The 27,722-nt window shown below is 46.9% G+C and overlaps 1 protein-coding gene across 3 annotated transcripts in view; it reads right to left on the bottom strand.

The window, feature by feature from the left end:
• The window catches only part of col22a1 (collagen, type XXII, alpha 1), a 344,398-nt gene that overhangs the window by 110,295 nt on the left and 206,381 nt on the right, over window positions 1–27,722 (bottom strand). For all 3 annotated transcript variants that reach the window (XR_010960277.1, XM_067978562.1, XM_067978572.1), the window contains exons 19-22: window positions 25,884–25,913; window positions 20,079–20,132; window positions 19,041–19,094; window positions 8,842–8,895 (exon numbers count right to left, since the gene is read on the bottom strand). Coding sequence is in view for 2 of the 3 variants with exons in the window: in XM_067978562.1 (XP_067834663.1) it covers window positions 8,842–8,895; window positions 19,041–19,094; window positions 20,079–20,132; window positions 25,884–25,913 (192 nt within the window). In the remaining variant the exon portion in view is untranslated. The remainder of the gene's footprint in view (window positions 1–8,841; window positions 8,896–19,040; window positions 19,095–20,078; window positions 20,133–25,883; window positions 25,914–27,722) is intronic.

The following is a 27,722-nucleotide window of genomic DNA, read 5'->3' as shown; positions in this document are numbered from 1 at the left end:
CGTAATCTACAAGGCTACGGACCAAGTGCTGGAAAGTGGGATTAGGCTGGGTGGCTCAGTTTCGGCTGACGCAGACACGATCTGCCGAATGGCCTCCTACGGTGCTGTAAACTTTCTGTAATTCTATGATTGGGAGTGACAGATAGCACTGGAGTAAGAAATAGTACTGTATTAGATGGGATCAAACCAAAAGAGGATATGAGAAGGTCTAAGATAGGTTTAGAGTGCACGTGTGTAAATGCACGAAGTGTGGTAAATAAGGTTGTTGAGCTGCAGGTGCAAATAGCTACATGGGAAAATGATGTAGTGGTGATAATGGAAATCTGGCTCAAAAAAGGGCAGGATTTTGTTCTAAATATTCCTGGATACAAGGTATTCAGGAAAGATAGGGAAGGAAGAAAAGGAGGGGGGGTGCAGGGTTGGCAGTATTGATTAAGGAGAATATTGCAGTGCTGGAAGAGAGAGGATGTCCTTGAGGAGTCATGGACAGAATCTATTTGGTTAGAGTTAAGAAACAATAGAGGCGCCATTACACTACTGGGTGTATTCTATAGGCTACCAACTAGTGGGAAGGACAGAGGAGCAAATTTGCAGGGAAATTACAGAGAGGTGCAAGAGTTATAGAGTAGTGATAATGGGGGACTTCAACTACCCTAATATAGACTGGGATGGTAATAGTGTAAAGGGCAAAGAAGGGGAGGAATTTTTGAAGTGTGTTCAGGAGAATTTTCTTGATCGATATGTTTCCGGCCCAACGAGGAAGGAGACATTGCTGGATCTGGTTCTGGGGAATATGGTGGGTCAAGTGGAGCAAGTGTCAGTGGGGGATCATTTAAGGAACAGTGATCATAATATCATAAGGTTTAGATTAGTTATGGAAAAGGACAAGGAGCAATTTAGAGTAAAAATACTGAATTGGAGGAGGGTCAATTTCAGTGGGTTGAGAATGGATCTGGTCCGGGTAAATTAGAATTAAAGATTGTCAGGCAAAACTGTAATTGAACAATGGGTTGCCTTTAAGGGGGAAATGGTTCGGGTACAGTCCAGATACATTCCCATGAGGGGGAAAGGTAGGCAACCAGAGCCTGAGCTCCCTGGATGACAAAAGAGATAGAGAGTAAGACGAAGCAGAAAAGGCGTATGACAGATATCAGGTTGATAACACAAGTGAGAACCAGGCTGAATATAGAAAGTACAGAGGAGAAGTGAAACAGGAAATAAGAGGGCCAAAGAGAGAGTATGAGAATAGACTCAAAAATGTGCGTGTTGCGGCCGGGATGACTGCCCGCTCCCAAAAACAGCGATTTTGATTGCCCCCCACCCCACCCGCCCCAACCCACCTGTTTTTCCCTTTTAAAATCCTGCCCTATGCCTCTATTAATAAAGCTCAGGATCCCATATGCTTTTTTAACAGCCTTCTCAACTTCTCCTGCCACTTTCAAAGATTTGTGTATGTGCACCCCCAGGTTTCTCTGTTCCTGCACCCCCTTTAAAATTGTACCGTTTAGTATATATTGCCTCTCCTAATTTTTCCTACCAAAATGCATCATTTCAAACTTCTCTGCGTTAAATTTCACCTGCCATGTGTCTGCCCATTTCACGAGTCTGTCGATGTCCTCCTGAAGTCTGTTACTATCCTCCACAATATTTACTACATTTCCGAGTTTTGTGTCATCTGCAAACTTTGAAATTATACCTCCTATACGTGAGTCCAGGTCATTAATATATACCAAAAAGAGCAATGGTCCCAATATTGACCCCTGGGGCCAGTAAGGGTGTAAGGATAAACCCAGCAACTATAGGCCTGTCAGTTTAACCTCAGTGGTGGGGAAACTTTTAGAAACGATAATCCGGGACAGAATTAACAGTCACCTGGATGAGTGTGGATTGATTAGGGAAAGCCAGCACGGATTTGTTAAAGGCAAATCGTGTTTAACAAACCTGATAGAGTTTTTTGATGAGGTAACAGAGAGGGTAGATAAGGGCAATGCAGTTAATGTGGTGTATATGGACTTTCAAAAGGCGTTTGATAAAGTGCCGCATGGTAGGCTTATCATCAAGATTGCAGCCCATGGAATAAAGGGGAAGTAGCAACATGGATACAGAATTGGCTAAGGGACAGGAAACAGAGAGTAGTAGTGATTGACTGTTTTTCAGACTAGAGGGAGTTGTACAGTGGTGTTCCCCAGGGGTTGGTGCTGGGACCACTGTTTTTCTTGATATTTTAATGACTTGGACTTGGGTGTACAGGGCACAATTTCAGAATTTGCAGATGACACAAAACTTGGAAGGTTAGTAAACAGTGAGGAGGATAGTGATAGACTTCAAGAGGATATAGACAGGCTGGTGGCATGGCGGACATGTGGCAGATGAAATTTAACGCATAAAAATGCGAAGTGATACATTTCGGTAGGAAGAACGAGGACAGGCAATATAAACTAGAGGCACAACACTTAAAGGGATAAAGGAACAGAGAAATCTGGGATATATGTGCACAAATCATTGAAGGTGGCAGGGCAGGTTGAGAAAGCGGTTAAAAAAGCATACGGGATCCTGGGCTTTATAAATAGAGGCATAGAGTACAAAAGTATGGAAGTCATGATGAACCTTTATAAACACTGGTTCGGCCACAACTGGAGTATTGTGTCCAGTTCTGGGCACCATACTTCAGGAAAGATGTGAAGGCCTTAGAGAGAGTGCAGAAGAGATTTACTAGAATGATTCCAGGGAAGAGGGACTTTAGTTATGTGGATAGACTGGAGAAGCTGGATTGTTCTACTTGGAACAGAGATGGTTGTGAGGAGATTTGATAGAGGTATTCAAAATAAGGAAGGGTCTAGGCAGAGTAGATAGAGACAAACTGTTCTCATTGGCGGAAGGGTCAAGAACCATAGGACGTGGGGAAAAACTTTTTTACACAGCGAGTGGTTAGGATCTGGAATGCACTGCCCAAGGGGGTGGTGGAGGCAAATTCAATCATGGCCTTCAAAAGGGAACTGGATAAGTACTTGAAAGGAAAAAAAAATGCAGGGGCTACTAGGATAGGGCGGAGGAGTGGGACTAGGAGGATTGCTCTTGCATAGAGCCGGCGCGGACTTGATGGGCCGAATGGCCTTCTTCTGTGCTGTAACCTTTCTATGATTCTATGAAAGACAACCGTTCACCACTAGTCTCTGCTTTCTGTCCCCAAGCCAATTTTGTATCCACGCTGCCACTGTCCCTTTAATCCCATGGGTTTTAATTTTGCTAACAAGTCTATTATGTGATATTTTATTAAATGCCTTTTGAAAGTCCATATATACATCAACCGCACTACTCTCATCAACCCTCTCTGTTACTTCATCAAATAATTCAATCAAGTTAGTCAAACATGATTTTCCTTTAACAAATCCATGCTGATTTTCAGTTATTAGCTCATACTTTTCCAAGTGCCACTTAATTTTGTCCTGGATTATTGTCTCTAAAAGTTTCCCCACCGCTGACGCTAGGCTGACTGGCCTGTAATTGTAATATCCTCCACATTGTTTGCTACATTTCCGAGTCTAGTGTCATTTGCAAACTTTGAAATTATACCCTCTATACCCAAGTCCAGCTCATTATTATATATCACTTGTATCCCATAATGTGATTTCATAGCCACAAGTGGAAAGCGAAACTGGGGAGGGTGTATAACGGGTGCCCAATCTGCTACCACCTGATTTCTGCCACTGCTGAAAGTTAGGATCAGCCTTTTAAATGATTTGTTCTGCAGCACCGATTTACTTTGCACCTCGTGACCACAAGATGGCAGCATTTCCTTTTGAAATGAAGTCTGCATAGTGGTAACTTTCACAAATGTCTCTAATATCCTTTGTTGAATCTAACGATCTCTCCCACATGGTACTTGTGTTACTTTTTTCAGTTTTTGGTATTAGATAAATGGGGAGATGGGGACATTTACTGGTATATAATTCTTCTTTTATAACATACAACAAAGCAATCGTGATATTACAGCTAATCTAGCAGCAGGGTACTGCGCTTTGGGAATAATTATTTTTAATTTATTTTTGTGTGCATGTATTGTGTGAAGGATATGGACAAGGCGATCAGCAAGTGGTCCGCACGCAACATCCTCGAGACCCTGAGGGAAAAGGAGATGGTGGATCCTGTCGGCTGGTTCCCCGAGCAGACTGTCAAAGTCATTTGGCAGAACGCCTCATCGCCAGAGCTGTCAAACAAGCACCAAGATTTAGCTTGTCTGGTGGTAAGAAGGGCCCTTCCCGTCATATCCTTCATGCACTCCTGGAGTCTCAGCGTCACCGCGTGCTGTCCCCGAGGAGGCTAAGGTGGAGACGAGACAGTCACCCATCTCCTTCTGGAAAGCGCCTTTGCAAAGAAGGTCTGGAGAGAGATGCAGTGGTATCTGTCCAGGTTCGTCCCGAGCAGTTCTGTAACTAAGGACTCTGTGCTCTACGGGCTGTTCCTGGGGACGCACACCGAGACGGACATCAACTGCTGCTGGAAGACCATCAACTCGGTGAAAGACGCCCTTTGGTCTGCCCGAAACTTGCTGGTCTTCCAGTGCAAGGAGCTGTCCTCGACCGAGTGTTGCAGACTGGCACATTCCAAGGTCCAGGACTACGTGCTCAGGGACGCACTGAGGCTGGGTGCGGCCACCGCAAAGGCTCTATGGGGAAAGGCAGCCGTTTAGAGCCTTCCCACCATTGTATATCGAGGGGATGCAATCAGGGAAACCCCCCCCCCCCCGGGTAGAATGTAAAATTCAAATTGATGTAATGTACCTGTAATGAATCTGTAATGTACCTGTAACGTATCTGTAATGTACCTGTAATCAATAATCTGTATTGAGTGTAATGCAATGAGGCACCCTAGAGTGTCATGAACTGTAATTATGTGTGATGTATAACTGTATTGTTGGAATCATTTGAACTGTACTTGATGTAACCTGCAAATTGCATAGTCTGTTTTGTGTACGTTTGAAATATGATATGACAACTGTATTGTATGTATTGCTGCAAATTTTATGAATGAAGTATATTTTTTGAAAAAAAATGAGTGTTTGGGAATAGAACACTTTCCATTTCATACTCCAGTGCTGGCATCAAGCACGCTCAGGTCAGGGTAAAGGACCAACAATGCCTCAGTCCCAATCTCAGAAGGGCACCCCTAAGGCAGAAGTGGGACATTTTCCCATTATTCACACTATCCATGCCGTGGCATCTTGGAGTGAGATTGCTAATTTAGTGCTTATTGATTTCATGTTAGGAACAGTTTTTTGTGCTGAGGCCCTTTGCTCAGCAGGAACTCGATCGAGGCTTTCCAATGAAAATCGTTCATTGCGTTATCCTGTTTCTTATCCCCAAAATATACAGTAGGGGTTTTGGAATGCCTTGGGTTGGCTCCCCATGGCTGAGTTGACAAATGCACTGTTAGATGTGATAATGAGTCCTACAGACCAGGAAGTTATCAGGTTTAATATGTGGTCTGTACTGAGTTAACTGACACCCATGGGGGTATTTCCATTGTCCTTAATGCCCCCGGATTAGGAAGAGAACAAAAATTAGCCAGAAAAAGAGGGGAGAACATGAGTGGCTCAGAGCTGATCATCTCTCATGAAGCTTTGATTCTTCAAACTGTGATTAGATAGAAATCACATTTCATTTAAAAAAAGGTACAGTCATCTTGGCCATGAACAAAACTTATGATAAAACCCATAAGGATGAAATGTTAGATTCTCACCATCTAATCCCCATCTTCAATGATGGCGGAGTCCAGCACGTGAGTGCAAAAGACAAGGCTGAAGCGTTTGCAACCATCTTCAGCCAGAAGTGCTGAGTCGATGATCCATCTCGGCCTCCTCCCAATATCCCCACCATCACAGAAGCCAGTCTTCAGTCAATTCGATTCGCTCCACGTGATATCAAGAGACGGCTGAGTGCACTGGATACAACAAAGGCCCCGACAACATCCCGGCTGTAGAGCTGAAGACTTGTGCTCCAGAACTAGCTGCGCCTCTAGCCAAGCTGTTCCAGTTCAGCTACAACACTGGCATCTACCCGACAATGTGGAAAATTGCCCAGGTATGTCCTGTCCACAAAAAGCAGGACAAATCCAATCCGGCCAATTACTGCCCCATCAGTCTTCTCTCAATCATCAGCAAAGTGATGGAAGGTGTCGTCGACAGTGCTATCAAGTGGCACTTACTCACCAATAACCTGCTCACTGATGCTCAGTTTGGGTTCCGCCAGGACCACTCGGCTCCAGACCTCATTACAGCCTTGGTCCAAACATGGACAAAAGAGCTGAATTCCAGAGATGAGGTGAGAGTGACTGCCCTTGACATCAAGGCAGCATTTGACCGAGTATGGCACCAAAGAGCCCTAGTAAAATTGAAGTCAATGGGAATCAGGGGGAAAACTCTCCGGTGACTGGAATCGCACCGAGCACAAAGGAAGATGGTAGTGGTTGTTGGAGGCCAAACATCTCAGCCCCAGGACATTGCTGCAGGAGTTCTTCAGTGCAGTGTCCTCGGCCCAATCATCTTCAGCTGCTTCATCAATGACCTTCCCTCCATCATAAGGTCAGAAATGGGGATGTTCGCTGATGATTGCACAGTATTCAGTTACATTCGCAACCCCTCAGATAATGAAGCAGTCTGTGCCCACATGCAGCAAGACCTGGACAACATTGAGGCTTGGACTGATATGTGGAAAGTAACATTCGCGCCAGACAAGAGCCAGGCAATGACCATCTCCAACATGAGAGTGTCTAACCACCTCCTCTTCACATTCAAAGGCATTACCATCGCCCTATCCCCCACCATCAACATCCTGGGGGTCACCATTGACCAGAAACTTAACTGGGCCAGCCATATAAATGCTGTGGCTACAAGAGTAGGTCAGAGGCTGGGTATTCTGTGTCGAGTGACTCACCTCCTGACTCCCCAACCACTTTCCACCATCTACAAGGCACAAGTCAGGAGTGTGATGGTATACTCTCCACTTGCCTGAATCAGTGCAGCTCCAACAACACTCAAGAAGCTCGACACCATCCAGGATAAAGCAGTCCGCTTGATTGGCACCCCACCCACCCCCCTAAACATTCACTCCCTTCACCACCGGCGCACTGTGGCTGCAGTGTGTACCATCCACAGGATGCACTGCAGCAACTGATCAAGGCTTCTTCAACAGCACCTCCCAAACCCGCGACCTCTACCAACTAGAAGGACAAGAGCAACAGGCACATGGGAGCAACACCACCTGCACGATCCCCTCCAAGTCACACACCATCCTGACTTGGAAATATATCGCCGTTCCTTCATCGTTGTTGGGTTGAAATCCTGGAACCCCCTTCCTAACAGCACTGTGGGAGAACCTTCACCACACGGACTGCAGCGGTTCAAGAAGGCGGCTCACTACCACCTTCTCAAGGGCAATTTGGGATGGGCAATAAATGTTGGCCTCACCAGCGACGCCCACATCCCATGAACGAATAAAAAAAAAATTAATTGTATTATCTTCAGCCAACGAATGTGACCTCTCTGAACTCAAGGCATTGCTTTTGTTTTCTTTGAGATGTTAGTCTGTCCAGACTTTCTGCTTCTTGTTTTCCCACTCTATCTCATTGCCATAAAAGCATCTCTACATAATTTGTATAAACAAAGCTTGTTGTTTTCAGTTCTTTATTTCTTCCAGGATTTCTTATATTTATTCTCAGGCTGATCGGGTGAGATGAAATAGGGTGGGAGGAGGCTCTTGTGGAGCATAAACACTGGCATGGACCTGTTGGGCTGAATGGTCTGTTTCTGTGCTGTACATTCTATGTAATTCTATGTGATGTGCACACCGTTGGCAAGGGTGGTATTTGCTGCCCATCCCTAGTCACCCTGAGAAGGTGATGGTGGGCCTTCTTCTTGAACCACTGCACCGTAACTGTTTGATACAACTGAATGGCTTGCTAGGCCAATTCAGAGGGCAGTTAAGTGTTGACCACGCTGGTGTGGAGTCACATATAGACCAGGCCGGGTAAGGTTTCCTTCCCTAAAGGACATCATTGAACCGGTTGGGTTTTTACGACAATCCGACAGCTTCATGGTCACGCTTACTGATGCCAGATTTATATTTCCAGATTTTTTTGAAAAACTGAATTCAAATTCTCACACTGCCATGGTGGGGTTTGAACTCACATTCTCTGGATTATTACTCCAGGCCTACTGAATTATTGATCCAGTAACCAATAGACTATGGGGGTAAACAGGGTTTCCATCGCATTTATAGTGAAATAATACTGGTGGAGCAGAAGCAGCTCGGAGCAATTTCCTGGCATAATCCAGGCTTACACTCCAGTGCAGCACTGAGGGAGTGATCACTGTACAAACGTTGGCAAGGATACCAGGAGAACTCCCCTGCTCTTCTTCAAATAGTACCATGTGATTTTTTTATGTCCACCTAATGGAAGCTCAGTTTAACGTCTCATCTGAAAGTTGGTACCTCTGACAATATAGTACTCCCTCAAAACTGCACTGAAGTCCCAGGTCAGATTACATGCTCAAGTCCTAGCATAAGTCTTAGACCCATGGTTTTCTGATTCAAAGGCAAGAGTTCTACCACTGAGCCAAGGTTGACACCAAGATAAGCAGTTCCACAGTTTTCAGTTAAAGTTAATGGATAAACTCTGCATTATAAAATCTTATCCTAAATCGAAAATATTAAGCATCTTTAAAAATCAATAACTAACCAGACTCTGGCTCTGTAATAGCAGCACCGCATTCCAAAATTAAACTAAGATAGAATTTAAGCTTTACTCATTCACGGGGAAAGCTCTTAGAAGTTTATCACTCACCAGAAGTCCAGTGATTCCCTGTGTACCAGGCAGTCCCCGGTCACCCTTCCTTCCCTGAAGAACACCAGAGACAGCAGGATCAGTGTTAGAACATATCAGACAAAACAGTGAGTGCTAGAGAAGAGGCAACAGCTTTTAGTGAGGCACGATGGGGGCTCTATTATATGGCTGCGATATCAGTGAAAGAAAGAAGTGAGTAATAATTCACATTTTTATGACATACTAGTGAATCTCCCATGGCCCTGCTTATGGTTCCCACCCATGAACCGCCCGATGCAATTTTCAAGCAAGCCTTGATTTAGTCGGCCATCAGAAACAGGCAGAAGCCTCATTATTCCATGAAAATTGGAGTCTGATGATGTCTTTAGGGCCCCGTTGCCATTAACATTGTCACCAGTGTTTGCTTGGTGATAAACCCGTCCACTATTCGTGGGCAGTACAGGGCAGGAAACGGTCAGGTGCAGCTTAAGTTAACGGCGGATGTGGCGTACTACGGGTGAGAGGAGTGATCGCAACAGCCTGTCGATATTGTCAGCGACAGGCCCGAACCATTTTGATTGTCGGGCCTCATTTGAATATTGCTGGTGAGCTGCCTGCACAATTCAAGTGCTGAGTAGCAGCTCACCATTTCTGGAGGGCGGGAAATCCGGTGAGCATGGGTCTGCAGCACCTTAAAAGGGAGGGTTGGACAGATTAGGGGAAGGGTAGGGGGTGGGGGGGAGGAAGTGACAGAGCTCATCATTTAAGGGGCTGAGAGGGGGCATGATTCAGAAGGAGCATTGAAGGAAATTCAAGTAATCCTGAAGGCTCAAAAGCAGATCAGTAAATTAATAATATTTCTGGACCTGCAGCTTGCCAATGACCCACTGGCCAAAATCAGGGCCTGTGTCTCTTCAAAACGTGGTTTCATGACCAACTGTGGAATGGCAACTGGTTGCTTAGCAACATAGAATGACCAGCTGTTGGGTAGCAACTTTGAAGAATCTTTTATAACACGATCAATGCCAACAATAAAGGATATGATCTGACCTTGTCATGGAGTTGTCAGTCATGATAACAGTATTTTAATATTGATTTTTTATATATATATAATGATAGCATTGGTTTAGACAGCATATTGACAAAAAGCAATTTATTCAAAATCTTATTTTATGATCGTGGACTCAACATTAAAGTGACCTTCTCAAAATTTAAATCAGTATCATGAAAACTGACTGTAATTTGTCTTGAAATGAGAGACAAATTTTATGCTGCTTATTTTTAAAACTTTTTTTTTGCCAGTCTTTTCCCCTTCTCTTTCAAAGGTGCTGGCTCCAGTTGATGTACTGAAATATGATTCCCCAGCACTTTGGCCATGTGTGTGAGGGTGTAGACAGCAAATGCAGGATCGGCTTGTCAGGGGATTAAAGCAAGTGGTGGACCCAGAGGTCGGGAACAAAGCGAGGACTGGCCTATTTTACCTCCCCGGTCTCATTGACATGGAACTTTTCAGCCTCCTGACTGAACCCGGCCAAACCCACTATCTGACCGGTGGGCAGGAAGGGGTTTTCAGGCAGCAGGAGGCCGCCACTGGGGACCTATGGGAACGGTCCCTGACACTAGGGCAGGTTGATTGGGGAGGGGTCGACAGGCAACGGAGGGGGGGGGGGTACGCGAGGAGCCTGGGGTGGGGGAGCCCCAAGGTTTCTTTGTGGGGCCTGAAAGAGCACTTCTGTTCTGCCTGGCCATCTAGGAAGCTTTAAAGAAAAATTGAAGAAATTTATCTTGCTGGGTCTTTTCCAGCTCACGATCCAGCTCCCAGCAGGTTTGGCCTGATGAGGAAACCATAACTACTCCCTCACTGAGGTATCAGGTTAATATTGCAGTCAGGCCCTAATAATCTCGTCAGAGCCCAATTTGGATATTTAAAGATGGACCCCACCAGCTTCGGGCAGGTATCTTTGCCATCCACAATTTCAAATTGCAGTCAACGAGATTGGGGCCGAAGGCTAGTGGATGAGTCCCCTCCTTCATTTTAACTGATCCCTGCCCAGTTTCCACTGGGTGAGGATGGGTTAAAATTCCCCCCAATACTTGTCCAGGTTTGGGGGGAGGGGGCGGAGGTTATCAGGGCCAAGCAGATGATGTCTTCTTCTGACAACCCATACAGCTGCATTTCTTAGCATGAATCAACTGATAACGTCCAGCAGGCTAATTTTTCCCATCATCTCATTACTTCACTTGTTTGTAAACAAAGGGTAAAATCTTTCTCTGCCACTTTACAAAGAGATCAGTGTTACTTTAATTTAATTTGGACAGTGCATGTCATAATTAGAAGACAATGCAAATTACTGAGCAGCAACTACTCTCTGGGCTGCAGAAAACAGACAGACATTAGGGGCTCGATTTTCGCGTCGGGTTACCTGCGGGTTTCCAGCGGGGGGGCCCCGAAAATCCCGATATCCGGTCACGTGACCGGATCGCGCCGAAATCCCGCCCACTTCCGGGTACCGCGCTGACGTGCGGGGCTGCGCGCGCAAGCCCCGCTGGTGGGAATCCCGCAGGCAATTAAAGCCAGCGGGGTTCCACTTGAGAGTACTTACCTTGCTTGTTGAGGTCAGTTAATGAGCTGAAGCAGCTGTCAAAAGAGGAAGTGTGGGATTTTGGATTCAAGGCAGTGAGTTTCCCACACTGGGGGAAAAAGTCTCTCTCCAACCAGGCGTGTTGCAGCCAGCAGCCTGTGGCAGGTGCCAAGGTGCACTCCACGGGGGAGAGCCCTCACCCACGCAGGAGGCCACCGCGTCACATAGGGCAGCCCCTGCCCTCCACCATCCCCCGCCAAGCCAGAGGACAGACCGACACGAAACCGCAGCCCTAGTGCGAGGAACCACCCACCTACCCTGCACAACCCCTCAGACCAACACCTGCCAGATGGGTGGTGCGTGGACACCCTCGGAGGACGAACAGCATCACCAGCCCCAGCAGCCTCGCAGTCCACGCCGTCCGCCGCAGAGACGTGGAGCCCCCCAACACGGTGTTGTTGCACGCCTACCTGCACAGCAGGAGGGAGGGCTACCGCAGGGAGAGACGCATCGCAGAGGGCACTACCCTCGCCGCAGGGTCCACAGACCGAGGCGCAGCTCCCCGGACCTCTCCGAGCAGCAGTGCACAGGGAGGCGCAGATTCGCTCGACATGTAGTCGTGGAGATCTGCAGGCTCTTTCATGCCGAGCTGCTCCTGGCTGGCCCCAGCACCAACTGCTTACCTGTCGCTGTCAAAGTCACCACTGCCCTCCACAACTTCTCCTCCGCATCCTTCCAGGGTGCAGCCGGCTACACCGCCGATGACTCTCAGTCGTCTGAGCGGAAGAGCCCTGCAAATACACCTGCACCTACTCTGCAGTAACACGATGGGTGGCATCAGTGGTGGGTCCTCATAGTGATACCCAGGAGCGGGCATTATTGGACACAACGGACAGGATTCGCGGAGACATGGCAGTGGTGGTGTCAATATAATGTGCACCCCCTTCATGCTCACGACACGTTTGCCTTACGCTGCCTACTGCACATATGTGATGCATGCCCTGTGGCTGCAGCACAGGTGGTGGCAGGTTGAGTGAGGCTGGCCATGAGGGAGATGCACGAGAGGTTGAGTATGGGATGGAGCAATGAGATTGTATGAGGATTGGGTCGCGTGTTAGTGGCAGGATGAGTACTGGCGAGGTGAGTAGGTGGAGGTAAGATGAGGTTGGGGTTTGAGTGGGTATCATAGAATCATAGAATCATAGAATCATAGAAGTTACAACATGGAAACAGGCCCTTCGGCCCAACATGTCCATGTCGCCCAGTTTATACCACTAAGCTAGTCCCAATTGCCTGCACTTGGCCCATATCCCTCGATACCCATCTTCCCCATGTAACTGTCCAAATGCTTTTTAAAAGACAAAATTGTACCCGCCTCTACTACTGCCTCTGGCAGCTCGTTCCAGACACTCACCACCCTTTGAGTGAAAAAATTGCCCCTCTGGATCCTTTTGTATCTCTCCCCTCTCACCTTAAATCTGTGCCCCCTCGTTATAGACTCCCCTACCTTTGGGAAAAGATTTTGACTATCGACCTTATCTATGCCCCTCATTATTTTATAGACTTCTATAAGATCACCCCTTAACCTCCTACTCTCCAGGGAATAAAGTCCCAGTCTGTCTAACCTCTCCCTGTAAGTCAAACCATCAAGTCCCGGTAGCATCCTAGTAAATCTTTTCTGCACTCTTTCTAGTTTAATAATATCCTTTCTATAATAGGGTGACCAGAACTGTACACAGTATTCCAAGTGTGGCCTCACCAATGCCCTGTACAACTTCAACAAGACATCCCAACTCCTGCATTCAATGTTCTGACCAATGAAACCAAGCATGCTGAATGCCTTCTTCACCACCCTATCCACCTGTGACTCCACTTTCAAGGAGCTATGAATCTGTACTCCTAGATCTCTTTGTTCTATAACTCTCCCCAACGCCCTACCATTAACGGAGTAGGTCCTGGCCCGATTCGATCTACCAAAATGCATCACCTCACATTTATCTAAATTAAACTCCATCTGCCATTCATCGGCCCACTGGCCCAATTTATCAAGATCCCGTTGCAATCCTAGATAACCTTCTTCACTGTCCACAATGCCACCAATCTTGGTGTCATCTGCAAACTTACTAACCATGCCTCCTAAATTCTCATCCAAATCATTAATATAAATAACAAATAACAGCGGACCCAGCACCGATCCCTGAGGCACACCGCTGGACACAGGCATCCAGTTGAAAAACAACCCTCGACAACCACCCTCTGTCTTCTGTCGTCAAGCCAATTTTGTATCCAATTGGCTACCTCACCTTGGATCCCATGAGATTTAACCTTATGTAACAACCTACCATGCGGTACCTTGTCAAATGCTTTGCTGAAGTCCATGTAGACCACGTCTACTGCACAGCCCTCAATCAAATTCGTGAGACATGATTTTCCTCTCACAAAACCATGCTGACTGTTCCTAATTAGTCCCTGCCTCTCCAAATGCCTGTAGATTCTGTCCCTCAGAATACCCTCCAACAACTTACCCACTACAGATGTCAGGCTCACTGGTCTGTAGTTCCCAGGCTTTTCCCTGCCGCCCTTCTTAAACAAAGGCACAACATTTGCTACCCTCCAATCTTCAGGCACCTCACCTGTAGCGGTGGATGATTCAAATATCTCTGCTAGGGGACCCGCAATTTCCTCCCTAACCTCCCATAACGTCCTGGGATATATTTCATCAGGTCCCGGAGATTTATCTACCTTGATGCGCGTTAAGACTTCCAGCACCTCCCTCTCTGTAATATGTACACTCCTCAAGACATCACTATTTATTTCCCCAAGTTCCCTAACATCCATGCCTTTCTCAACCGTAAATACCGATGTGAAATATTCATTCAGGATCTCACCCATCTCTTGTGGTTCCGCACATAGATGACCTTGTTGATCCTTAAGAGGCCCTACTCTCTCCCTTGTTACCCTTTTGCCCTTTATGTATTTGTAGAAGCTCTTTGGATTCACCTTTGCCTGATCTGCCAAAGCAATCTCATATCCCCTTTTTGCCCTCCTGATTTCTCTCTTAACTCTACTCCGGCAATCTCTATACTCTTCAAGGGATCCACTTGATCCCAGCTGCCTATGCATGTCATATGCCTCCTTCTTATTTTTGACTAGTGCCTCAATCTCCCGAGTCATCCAAGGTTCCCTACTTCTACCAGCCTTGCCCTTCACTTTATAAGGAATGTGCTTACACTGAACCCTGGTTAACACACTTTTGAAAGCCTCCCACTTACCAGACGTCCCTTTGCCTGCCAACAGACTCTCCCAATCAACTTCTGAAAGTTCCTGTCTAATACCATCAAAATTGGCCTTTCCCCAATTTAGAATTTTAACTTTTGGGCCAGACCTATCCTTCTCCATAGCTATCTTAAAACTAATGGAATTATGATCACTGGTCCCAAAGTGATCCCTCACTAACACTTCTGTCACCTGCCCTTCCTTATTTCCCAAGAGGAGGTCAAGTTTTGCCCCCTCTCTAGTCGGGCCATCCACATACTGAATGAGAAATTCCTCCTGAATACACTCAACAAATTTCTCTCCATCCAAGCCCCTAATGCTATGGCTGTCCCAGTCAATGTTGGGAAAGTTAAAGTCCCCTACTATTACCACCCTATTTTTCTTGCAGCTGTCTGTAATCTCCTTACATATTTGCTCCTCAATTTCCAGTTGACTATTTGGGGGTCTGTAGTACAATCCTATCAAAGTGATCTCTCCCTTCTTATTTTTCAGTTCTACCCATATGGACTCAGTGGGCGAACCCTCGGATATATCCCCTCTCACTACTGCCGTGATGTTCTCCCTAATCAAGAACGCAACTCCCCCTCCTCTCTTACCTCCTGCTCTATCTTTCCTATAGCATCTGTACCCTGGAACATTGAGCTGCCAGTCCTGCCCCTCCCTTAGCCATGTTTCAGTAATAGCTATAACATCCCAGTCCCATGTACCCATCCATGCCCTGAGTTCATCTGCCTTGCCCATCAGACTTCTTGCATTGAAATAAATGCAGTTTAATCTAGTCTTCCCTTGGTCTTTGCCCTGCTTTCTCAGACCATCTGTCCGGTCATGTTCTGTACACTCTCCCTTACTGCCTTTTGTTTCTGTCACCACTTTATTTCCCACTGACTTCCTGCATCGGTTCCCATCCCCCTGCCACATTAGTTTAAACCCTCCCCAACAGCACTAGCAAACACTCCCCCTAGGACATTGGTTCCAGTCCTGCCCAGATGCAGACCGTCCAATTTGTACTGGTCCCACCTCCCCCAGAACCGGTTCCAATGGCCCAGGAATTTGAATCCCTCCCTCTTGCACCATCTCTCAAGCCACGTATTCATCTTAGCTATCCTGTCATTCCTACTCTGACTAGCCCGTGGCACTGGTAGCAATCCTGAGATTACTACCTTTGAGGTCCTACTCTTTAGTTTAACTCCTAACTCCCTAAATTCAGCTTGTAGGACCTCATCCTGTTTTTTACCTATATCGTTGGTGCCTATATGCACCACGACAACTGGCTGTTCACCCTCCCCCTCCAGAATGTCCTGCAGCCGCTCCGAGACATCCTTGACCCTTGCACCAGGGAGGCAACATACCATCCTGGAGTCTCGGTTGCGTCCGCAGAAACGCCTGTCTATTCCCCTTACAATCGAGTCCCCTATCACTATAGCTCTGCCACTCTTTTTCCTGCCCTCCTGTGCAGCAGAGCCAGCCACGGTGCCATGAACCTGGCCACTGCCACCTTCCCCTGGTGAGCCATCTCCGCCAACAGTATCCAAAACGGTATACCTGTTTTGGAGGGAGATGACCGCAGGGGACCCCTGCACTGCCTTCCTACTCTTCCTCTGTCTGTTGGTCACCCATTCACTATCTCCCTCAGTAATTTTTATCTGCGGTGTGACCAACTCACTGAACGTGCTATCCACGACTTTCTCAGCATCGCGGATGCTCCAAAGTGAGTCCATCCGCAGCTCCAGAGCCGTCAAGCGGTCAAACAATAGCTGCAGCTGGACACACTTCCCGCAGGTGAAGGAATCAGGGATACAGGAAGGAGCCCTGAATTCCCACATCCCACAAGAGGAACATGACACGGCTCTGGGATCTCCTGCAATGACTTAACCCTTAAATTAGCTTAAGAACAACTACAATGTCAAGAGAAAAAAAAAGGAAAGAAAAACTACTTACCACTCCCTTTAAGGAGTTTACTCCTTTAAATTGTTCTCAATTTAGAGAATGTTAACTACACTAGGGACCTTGATTCACTAAAAAATAAATGCTACTTCCTATAAGACCTGCAGACCTTCCCTTTCCTTTTACTTCAGTTACTGTGGATAAGGAGAAATACTCACCTGAACCTACTCACCAATCAGGTGCCTCCCCTGTGTCGCGTCCCGATCTGATTCCTGACGTCACTTCGAACTCGGTCGCAGCTCCGCTCGGCTCCTCTCAGCGCTCTGAAATCCCGCCTTTTATCGGACGCTCCCTCCGCTCGGCTCGGCTCCTCTCAGCTGTTCTCAGCGCTCTGAAATCCCGCCTTTTATCGGACGCTCCCTCCGCTCCGCTCGGCTCCTCTCAGCTGTTCTCAGCGCTCTGATATCCCGCCTTTTATCGGACGCTCCCTCCGCTCGGCTCGGCTCCTCTCAGCTGTTCTCAGCGCTCTGAAATCCCGCCTTTTATCGGACGCTCCCTCCGCTCGGCTCGGCTCCTCTCAGCTGTTCTCAGCGCTCTGAAATCCCGCCTTTTATCGGACGCTCCCTCCGCTCGGCTCGGCTCCTCTCAGCTGTTCTCAGCGCTCTGAAATCCCGCCTTTTATCGGACGCTCCCTCCGCTCGGCTCGGCTCCTCTCAGCTGTTCTCAGCGCTCTGAAATCCCGCCTTTTATCGGACGCTCCCTCCGCTCGGCTCGGCTCCTCTCAGCTGTTCTCAGCGCTCTGAAATCCCGCCTTTTATCGGACACTCCCTCCGCTCGGCTCCTCTCAGCTGTTCTCAGCGCTCTGAAATCCCGCCTTTTATCGGACGCTCCCTCCGCTCGGCTCGGCTCCTCTCAGCTGTTCTCAGCGCTCTGAAATCCCGCCTTTTATCGGACGCTCCCTCCGCTCGGCTCGGTATGAAGGGTGATGTGACAGAGTAGTGTTGGCGGTGCCGAAGGAGATGTGGGGTGGGGGCAGTGTTGTGGCAGACAGAGTGTAGGGGAAAGACTTCGTGTTCTCACTGTGGCTGACCTGCTGCGGTCATTGCAGCGCCTCCTGCACTGTATGCAGGTGGGCGATATGTTGGTGGCGCAGGTGACCCCCTCTGCCACCTCGAGCCAGGCCTTCCTGGTGGCAGAGGCAGGCCGCTTCCTCCCGCCCGCCGGGGGGAAGATCTGTGTCCTCCCCCTCCTCCTCACCCCATCTGATGATACCTGGGGTGAGGCATCATTAAACTGGGAGCAGCCTTCCCCCTGGGCTGCTCCATGCTGCAATTTGTCCCATTGGTTGCAGCATCTGTCAGTGGAGGACTGCCCCTTTAACTAGAGAGCCTCCAGCTGACAGATCGTACTGCGCATGCGCAGCCCGCCCGACGCGCAGACCAGCACCGTGGACCCCGGAGGAGCAGGTAATTGATTCCTATTAGTGTGTTGCCTGCTACGATCGCGCGGGCAACCCACTAATTTCGCCGAGCGTGTTGACCACGTTCCCGGAGGACCACCCGCTGGGAACCCGCAGGCCTGGTAAATTCGAGCCCTTGGGCCCTGAAATATAAGATGTCCAGCACTTTTCTAAGGAAATATTTTTGAGTCACACGGAAAAATAAGACTTTTGTTTGAAAATGCATTTGCCAGACTGTGGTTAGAGTGTAGGGTTTTAGCAGAATATATTCACCTTTTGTTTTTTTTTACACTGTACGCATAACTAAGATTGAAAGACAATTTTTCTATAAACCCTCCTTAAACTTAATCTCCGGAACAGGTGACAGATCGAGCATACATGTTTGACCTTCATACTGGCCCCTATGTCTTTCCATATAGCTCAAGCTGCTTTGAATTTATACTTGAAGTTATTCTTTGTATTTTTCCCCTCCCAGGTTTCTCACCTCTTTAAACCAGTAGGCCATTTGGCACCTCACCCAAGTTGCCATAATTCAAGTATGAACCCAGGCATTGAATGTTGGCAGGTTATTCAACCAACAAGGGGGAATAAAGAAACATGGCCAGGCCTAATTCTGTCCTCACCCATGGTTCTCCCATGTGCATTTTCCAGCAGGAGTAATTGACCATTGATCTGAAGCAAGAACCTCGATTGACCAAGACCATTGCTTTCTGCGTGAAATCGACTAGCACAACACAGATGAGGCAATGAGCCTTGGACCTACCAAGTCTGTGTAGCTCAGTTCCATATCAATTACTGACTGGGCTACTCCATCTCCCTGGGCTAGTTGGTTATGCTGCTCAGGCCCTGAAAATGAGAGTACTAACCATTCTTTAAAAAATTCTAGGCATATGTACAAATTTAATCTGATCTAAATTGTCATGTTATGGATTAGTCCTGTCAAATTCCACTTTCCATATTCTGCCTCCCGCTAAAAGAGTGTTGACCCAAACCCAAAGGGAATATAACTGTTTACATACCCTTTGACCTTGTAATCCAGGTTTTCCAGCACTGCCATCCAGACCAGGACGACCCTAAGATTAGAAAAAAAGCATATAATGTTTTATTTTATTGAACTTGAGTTGCTTGCTATGAAAGTTCACAAGAATTGCCCCAGGCTAATTCTCCTTCGATTCTCCTTTCCCTTCCTCCACAGGACAGCAATTTTTTCCAGTGCTTTCTGGATCAAGAGTGGACCTATTTTTTGTGTTTTCACAGCATTTTTGAGTCGTATTTCTTGACACATTTTTACCTATTTTGGGAGAAGAAATTTTATCCAAGAAAAATATGTTTTTTCTCAAAGAATTTCAATGCTGACTCGGAAGGAGGACAGAATTCCCTATATCTGTTCGGATTCCTACATTGTATGAAACCTGACCCAGAAAGGGGTAAATGCTTGTGCCCACAGGCTTTCTCTAGTGATATGTGAACGACTAAAATGGTCACTTGAGATTCTTCAAAAAAAAGTCTATCTTCTGAAACTCCCTCTAATCTTAGTCTAGTCCATCACTGCAGCCATCATCTTCTCCTCGGTTCCAAAACTCTTCTAGTCTTCCTCCAACATCTCCATACTACTTACCAGGGACAATTTCCTAGATCAGGCATATGCATGCAACTAACTTTTCGTCCTTCAGCATTTGTGGTTTTCCTTATCCAGCAGAACATCAACATAACAACAGTTTCTCAAGGACATGGTTATGATTTAAAGGTCTGTATTATCTGCAGTAATAATAGAATCATAGAATCATAGAAGTTTACAACATGGAAACAGGCCCTTCGGCCCAACATGTCCATGTCGCCCAGTTTATATCACTAAGCTAGTCCCAATTGCCTGTTATGTTTTTCAAATACGGTTGTGACTCTTTTTATTATGTTGGGTTGCAACACAACACAAAGCATTGACGCACGCACACTGTGGATGAGAGGAATCACAAGCCTTCATTGATGTTTGGTGATAATTTCATCATGTTGGCCGGTTTGCTCAAATTTCTTCCTTGCAAGTAAAAAAAAGCACTTACCATAGGCCCTGAAGGTCCTTGCAAGCCTGGAGGGCCACGAGGCCCTGGTTCACCCTGTAAAGATAAGGCATGTTATATTGAAATTGAAGTCAAATATTTAGATCAAAAGCAAAATACTGCAGATGCTGGAAATCTGAAATCAAAATAGAAAATGCTGGAAATACTCAGCAAGTCAGGCAGCGGAACTATTGCCTTCTGATGAAAGGTCTTCGACCTGAAACGTTAACTCTGTTTCTTTCTCCAGAGATGCTGCCTGACTTGCTGAGCATTTCCAGCATTTTCTGTTTCTATTATAAAATATTTGGATATTCAATGGCAGCTGTAAATACCATACACAAGAAAGGTTCATTATTGATGTATTTTTATTCATATTTTCACATTTTTTCTCATCACTCTGTAGGAGAACTGCCATAAAAATTACCTTAAATGTGTCCATTCCCTTCCCTCTCCTACAATCACTGCACTACATTTAGGATCATAGAATCATAAAAAGGTTACAGCATGGAAGGAGGCCACTCAGCCCATCGAGTCCGCGTCGGCTCTATGCAAGAGCAATCCAGTTAGTCCCATTCCCCCGCCCTTTCCCCGTAGCCCTGCAAATTTTTTCCTTTCATTACTTATCCAGTTCCCTTTTGAAGGCCGTGATTGAATCTGCCTCCACCACCCCGTCAGGCAGTGCATTCCAGATCCTAACCACTCGCTGTGTAAAAAAGTTTTTCCTCATGTCATCTTTGGTTCTTTTGCCAATCACCTTAAATGTATGCCCTCTGGTCCTTGACCCTTCCGCCAATGGGAACAGTTTCTCTCTATCTACCCTGTCTAGACCCTTCATGATTTTGAATCAAATCTCCTCGCAACCATCTCTGTTCCAAGGAGAACAACCCCAACTTCTCCAGTCTATCCACGTAACTAAAGTCCCTCATCCCTGGAATCATTCCAGTAAATCTCTTCTGAATCCTTTCTAAGGCCTTCACATCTTTCCTGAAGTGCGGTGCCTAGAAATGGACACAATACTTCCGTTGTGGCTGAACAAGTATCTTATAAAGGTTCATCATGACTTCCATACTTTTGTACTCTATGGGCCCGATATTACCATGGCGGCGGGGGAGGGGCGATTGGGCGCGTGGGTAACGCGCCCAGTGAAATCAGTCTGCTCCGCACGCAATCGCAGGCTGATTGGATCCACTTACCTGTTCTTCCGGGTTCCCCGCTGCTACGCTGCGCGGCGAGCAGACTGCGCATGTGCAGTAAGGTCTGTCAGCTGGAGGAGCTCTATTTAAAGGGGCAGTCCTCCACTGACTGATGCTGCAAGAAATAGGAAAAATTACAGCATGGAGCAGCCGAGGGGGAAGGCTGCTCCCAGGTTAATGATGCCTCACCCCAGCTCTTATTGGATGGGGTGAGGAGGAGGGGGAGGACAGAGATCTTCCCCCCGGTGGACAGGAGGAAGGAGCCTGCCTCTGTCACCAAAAAGGCCTGGCTCGAGGTGGCAGAGGAGGTCACCTGCACCACCAACATATCGCCCACCTGCATACAGTGCAGGAGGAGCTTCAATGACCTAAGTAGGGGAATGTAGGGGAATTACTCATTCCCCTACACTCCGTCTGCCACATAACCGCCTTCACCCCACATCTCCTTCTGTACAGCCAACACTACTCTGTCACATCACCCCTCACACCCACTCAAAGCTCATCCTCATCTTACCTGCACTTATTCACCTCGCCAGTACTCATCCCACCACTACCACTCAACCCAATCCTCATACAATCTCATGGCTCTATCTCATACTCACCCTCTCATGCATCTCTTTCACAGTCAGCCTCACTCAACTTGCCACTACCTGTGCTGCAGCCACAGGGCACACATCACATATGTGCAGTAGGAAGCGTAAGGCAAACGTGTCGTGAGCATGAAGGGGATGCACAAGGGTGTTTGAGGGTTTATCATGGTTTTTACTTATATTGAATTTCTGACCAACTCACATTACATAATATATTGGCACCACTACTGCCACGTCTTTGCGAATCTTGTCTGGTTTGTGCAATAATGCCCTTTCCTGAGGATCACAATGAAGACCCACAACTGATGCCACCCATTGTGTCACTGCAGAGTGGGTGTAGGTGTATTTGCAGGGCTCTTTTGTGCAGATGACTGAGAGACGTCGGCGATGTCCCTGGTGGCACCCTGGAAGGATGCGGAGGAGAAGTTGTTGAGGGCAGTGGTGACTTTGACAGCGACAGGTAAGAAGATGGTGCTCAGGCCAGCCGGGAGCAGCTCGGCATGAAGGAGGCTGCAGATGTCCACGGCTACATGTCGAGTGACTCTGAGCCTCTGTGTGCACTGCTGCTCAGAGAGGTCCAGGAAGCTGAGCCTCGGTCTGTGGACCCTGTGGCGAGGGTAGTGCCCTCTGCGACGCATCTCTCTCTGTGGTTGCCCTCCCTCCTGCTGTGCAGGTGGATGTGTCACAGCACTGTGTTGTGGAGCTCCACATGTCAGAGGTTGATGAGGTAGCCGGTGAGGCTGGTGATGCTGTTCGCCCTCCGAGGAGATCATGACTGCAGCTACGGCGGCCCCCATCCGGAAGATGTACATCTGAGGGAGTCCGCAAGGTAGGTACATGTGTCTGGACACCGGGGTAAGTGTGCAAGTTGGTGAATTTTGTTGTTAGGAGGAGGGTGGTGGAGGCCAAACTTTGTCCAAAATGACAGAGTGGCCTCCTGCAATGAGTGAGGGTCTCCCCCCGCCACCTGTCAAATGGACCTTTGCAGCTGCCACAGGCTGATGGCTGCAACACGTCCATTTGAACTGGGAGTGTTTCCCCAGTACGGGAAACAGTCTCAGTCAGTTGCAAAATCTCATCCCTGCTAAAATAACAGGTCAATCAGGTCTGTAAACAACCTGAAGTACCTGTTCAAGTACTTTAAGTGGCACCCCGCCGGCTTTAATTGCTGGCGGGAGTCCCACATGCGGGTGCTGCGTGCGCATGTGAGCGCGTCAGTGGGGAACCCGGAAATGGGGCGGGTTGGAGCCGGGCTCCCGCCTCGCCCCGAGAATCCCCGATTTTCACAGCCCCCCCGCCACGAACGCACCCGATCGCGGGTGCGAATATCGAGCCCTATGTCTCTATTTATAAAGCCCAGGATCCTGTATGAATTTTTAACCACTTTCTCAACTTGCCCTGCGACCTTCAACGATTTGTGCACGTACACCCCCGGATCTTCTTTGAAATACATTGAATGACATCGAATTTTACAGCACAGAAACAGGCCATTTGGCCCATCTGGTCTATGCCAAATTCTTTCAAGGCTTCGCATGGAGCAAGAAGACCATTCTATCCAACATGGATCGAATGATCAGTTCCATGAACACAACAGTGGCACCCAGCATGATGGAGCCTCTGCTGACAGCTCTGACAGCTTCCATGGCAGCTCACAGAATATTGTAAAGTTATGTGGCATGCAATTCATGACCACAAATTTGGAAACATGGTTAGGGGTGCACTCTGGAGCACTTCCCAAACAGTCCAGTCAGCGGAAGTGTTGCTTCAGCACGTCAGTGGCCTGCTCAATGATATTTCTGGTGACAGCATGGCTCTCGTTGTAGGCCAGCTCTGCAGCTGTGCCTGGCCTCCTGACAGAAGTCATGAGCCATGCCTGGAGGGGATATCCCTTGTTGCCAAGGAGCCAGGCTGTCACCTGAAAGCCTGGTTGGAATAAAGGCGGCACAAAGGACTGACGCAGGATGAATGAATCATGACTGCTGCCAGGAAATCGGGCACAGACCTGCATGATGTGCTGCCTGTCATCGCAAACCAGCTGTACATTCAGAGAGTTGAATCCCTTTCTATTTAGAAAGATACCAGGATGGTGATGGGGAGCACGCAAGGCAATGCAGGTGCAGTCATGGCACCTTGGACCCTGGGGAATCCTGCAATGCAGGCAAAGCTTAGCGCTCCCTTGTCCTGCTTCGTTCTGTCCATTGGGAAAATGATGTAGGTGTTCCTCCTAAGAGTGAGAGCCTTGGTGCCCTCCTTGGTGCACAGCAAACTGGGAGATGTCGTTGATGGATCTGCTGCAGCGTGGAAGGAGCCCCTTGCATAAAAGTTAAAGGCCACGGTGACCTTAACAGCCACAGGCAGTGCTGTCCATACCCTAGATTGAGGTTTTAGTTGTGGCAGGAGCAGGTGACATAGCTTGGTGAGAGCCTCCTTGGTGAAGCAAAAACGTCTTGCACATTACTCCTCAGTGAAGCTGATGTGTGAGAAGTGCTCCTTGAAGAACCTTTGGGTAAGGCCTCTGGTGCAGTGCCCTCCTCCTCCCTCTTCTCCTTACTGCTCCTACTCTCTCCTGTCTTCTTCACTGCTCCACCTTCTTTTTCATCCCCAAAGGCAGAACTTCCAGACCAACTATGACTGGATCTCATAGATGCAATTAAGGGGAAGCTATAAAAGTACATGAGGGAGAAAGGAATAAAAGGATATGGTGATAGGGTGAGATGAAGTAAGGTGGGAGGAGGCTCGCGTGGAGCATGAACGCCAGCATGGACCTTTTGAGCCAAACAGCCTGTTTCTTTGCTGTAAATTCTATTTAAGACTGTTTCCAAAGTAGACAAAAACAGTGCAGCACCAATGGAAGATTGCTGGCAGAAGCCAAAATTCACTTGTGAAACATAGGAAATAGCCAAATAAAGGCCCAAAAATTAACCAGAAGCCTAAGAGGACAAACCAGCAACTCACCTATATGGAGTGGATAAGTCCTTTAAATAGCACTCCTGCAGGGTCCTTATTCATTATTAGCACCATGATTTTCTGGGCGAGTTTATCACATGGCGAGTCAGAAACTGGGGCAAATCAATTTCCCAAAAGGTTCCTAAGGCAAGTGTAGGACTCTTACTTTAATATTATAATGAGGCTTTTTAATACTTCCGGCGTGTGCCCATGACTCCTACTGAGCAGCCTGATCCAATCTGGTGGGTGGTGTACTTCCAGTGTGGAATGAGCGTGCGTACACTGTCCATGATATTGGACTCTTCGGCACCTGTTTTAAAACGGGTGCAGCGTGATCGAATTTCTATGCCATTAACTCTTAGAAATAGACTGAGCGATAAACCAAAGATGGTTCCTTGATAAGGAGTTAACCCGAAAGGGTTAAGGATTCATCTATTGCCCTTGATGAATATTCTTGTCAGGGCATTGATCCCAGTATTCTTACACTTTCCTACTTCATGGATTTCACTGCTTCTAGGATACGATGTTATGGGCACTAAGAGTTCTAACTCAAGTGGCCATTACTCATGTGTGAGCCTTGACAGTAAGCGTCAGCAGGCTATTGGATTGTGGTGATTTATATGCTCTCATTTTAGTTGCCATCAGTTACCACATAATGTCTTTACGTGACCTGTATGAATATGGATGTTTGACCAAACGTGTAAAAGAAACCAGAAAAAGTAGTTAAATTTGAGCAAATTCATACCTTTAAAAAGGAACGTTAAAGCTTTAGTTATAGCAATATTAATAGATTTGTTAGATTGATTTGGGGATTAGGAAGAGAGTACAGAGATCCTGGGGAGAGGAATCCATGACTGAAAGTGAGTTTGATGGAATTAATGACCATTTCTAATTTGAAACTTTCTTATGCTCTTAATGTGATAGATTACTTGGAGTTGTTCATATCCCCTTGTAGGTGTGTTTCATAAGAATTATTAGCCAGTAATGCACAGGCAGTTTGAATAATATTCCAATATAAAGTCGAAGATAGAGTTCCATTAGGCAGCTTTATGATGATAGTGTATGGGCGTTATACTTACTGATTCTCCTTTTAAACCGACAGCGTCCACCTAAAAGAGAAAGATGGAGTTGTTAGTGATCAATGTCAAATTGAGGAACGAGAACAAAAGGTTGGAGTGTAAGGCACAGATACATCCAAATTTGCCTAGTCCGACTTTACCAAACTGAATCCAATCTTGGTTTGCATTTAGCTCTGTTTATTGCTAAAAATTACCAAAATAATTGCAACTGTACACGATTAAGGCACCCAGAAGGGGCAGTTGTAACATCTGAAGCTGTTGAAGAATGTAAGGGTGACATTTCTCAATTTGCATCAAATTAGAGGCTGTAATGGGGCTTGCGCACGAGGCAGCCTTTGCCCTCTGATGCCCAACGCTGCACGGTCGGAAAATACAGGTGCATTTCAGGCACTTGGCTGTTGCTCCTGATTCTCTGCACACCTCGTGCCCACACCACACTAGTGCGCAGGAACAGAAAATCTACCCTTTTAATATGCAGTAGATTCATGAGAAATAACACAGCCCTGCATATGATATTAGAGAATAAATACATTGCTCCGAATATATTTGAAAAAAGTCCTTAAAGGGTTAAAAATGAATTTTATTTTAACCATACCAATGCACAGCTGGAAATTCTCGCAGAATAACAAGTCGCCTGCCTGTTAGCTGTCAGGGTCCTTCATAACGTGGGTTGTCAATCCAGTTTCAGTAAATAAGAATACTAAATTGTTAACAATTTGGCACCAATGTCACTAAGAAAGGATTGCTAGCATGGGGAATGGGGATTTTCTGGGGTTGGAGTTAAGGCAGTAAAGCGGTGTTGAGGAAGCCATTTAAACCCTAACAAAAACAAAAGGTGTTTTAACCCCCGCTGCCTGGTGGGAATGCTGTGGATGGAGGAAGGTGGGTGGGGGGCTGGTGTAAGATGGTGGGGACAGTTCATGCCGCCTTCCTGTTGCGTTTCTGCCTCCCACCATCTTAACTTACCTGAAATCAGGCATGGGAAGGCTGCCCATCCCAGAGGAGTGAAGGCCTAATTTAAACGGCAAAGTCGCATGCCGAGGACGTCTTTGGGATGAGCACACCATTTTAACTGTGGGCTGACTTTCACACCCTCCAGCAAAAGATGGCAGCAGGCAGCATTCTGGCAACAGGAGACCCGGGTAAGTTAATTTTTAAAAAACTTTTTACAGGTTCCTTGTGGGCCAGAAGGAGCAGGAAGCACATGCTGCTCAGTTCATGCTCAGTGTGCTGCCCAGCATATTGGCAAAGGCTAAAAAATCGCTGTAATCTTCGAAATTGAATATCTGTCTTTTGCCATTTTAAATTGAACCTGGCTGTAACAATTTGTTTATTTTTGGAGGTAGTCATCTATTCCCCCAATTTTGTCATCACGCACACAAATTGACTGCCACATTTACCTACATAACAAGGGTGACTACACTTCAAAAAGTAATTCATTATTCTTTTTCATTCAAGGGATGGGAATTATTGCCCATCCCCTAGTTACCCTGAGAAGATGGTAATGGGTCTTCTTGTATTTTTTTTATTGCTGGTAGTTTGATATAACTGAATGGCATGCTTGGCCACTTCAGAAGGCGGTTAAGAGTCAACCATGTTGGTTTGGGACTGGAGTCACATATAGGCCAGATCAAGTAAGGATGGCAGGTTTCCTTCCCTAAAGGACATTAGTGAAGCAGCTGTTTTTTTCTACAACAATCCGACAGCTTCATGGTCATTTTTATTGTTGCCAGCTTTTTATCTCCAGTTTATTTTAAACTGAATTCAAATTCTCAAACTGCCCTGCTGGGATTATGAACTCAAATTCTCTGGATTATAAATACAGATCTCAGGATTATT

The sequence above is a fragment of the Heptranchias perlo genome, chromosome 3, assembly GCF_035084215.1.
Source record: "Heptranchias perlo isolate sHepPer1 chromosome 3, sHepPer1.hap1, whole genome shotgun sequence".
Taxonomy (NCBI): Eukaryota; Metazoa; Chordata; class Chondrichthyes; order Hexanchiformes; family Hexanchidae; genus Heptranchias; species Heptranchias perlo.
This window is presented reverse-complemented; position numbering and strand designations above follow the sequence as displayed.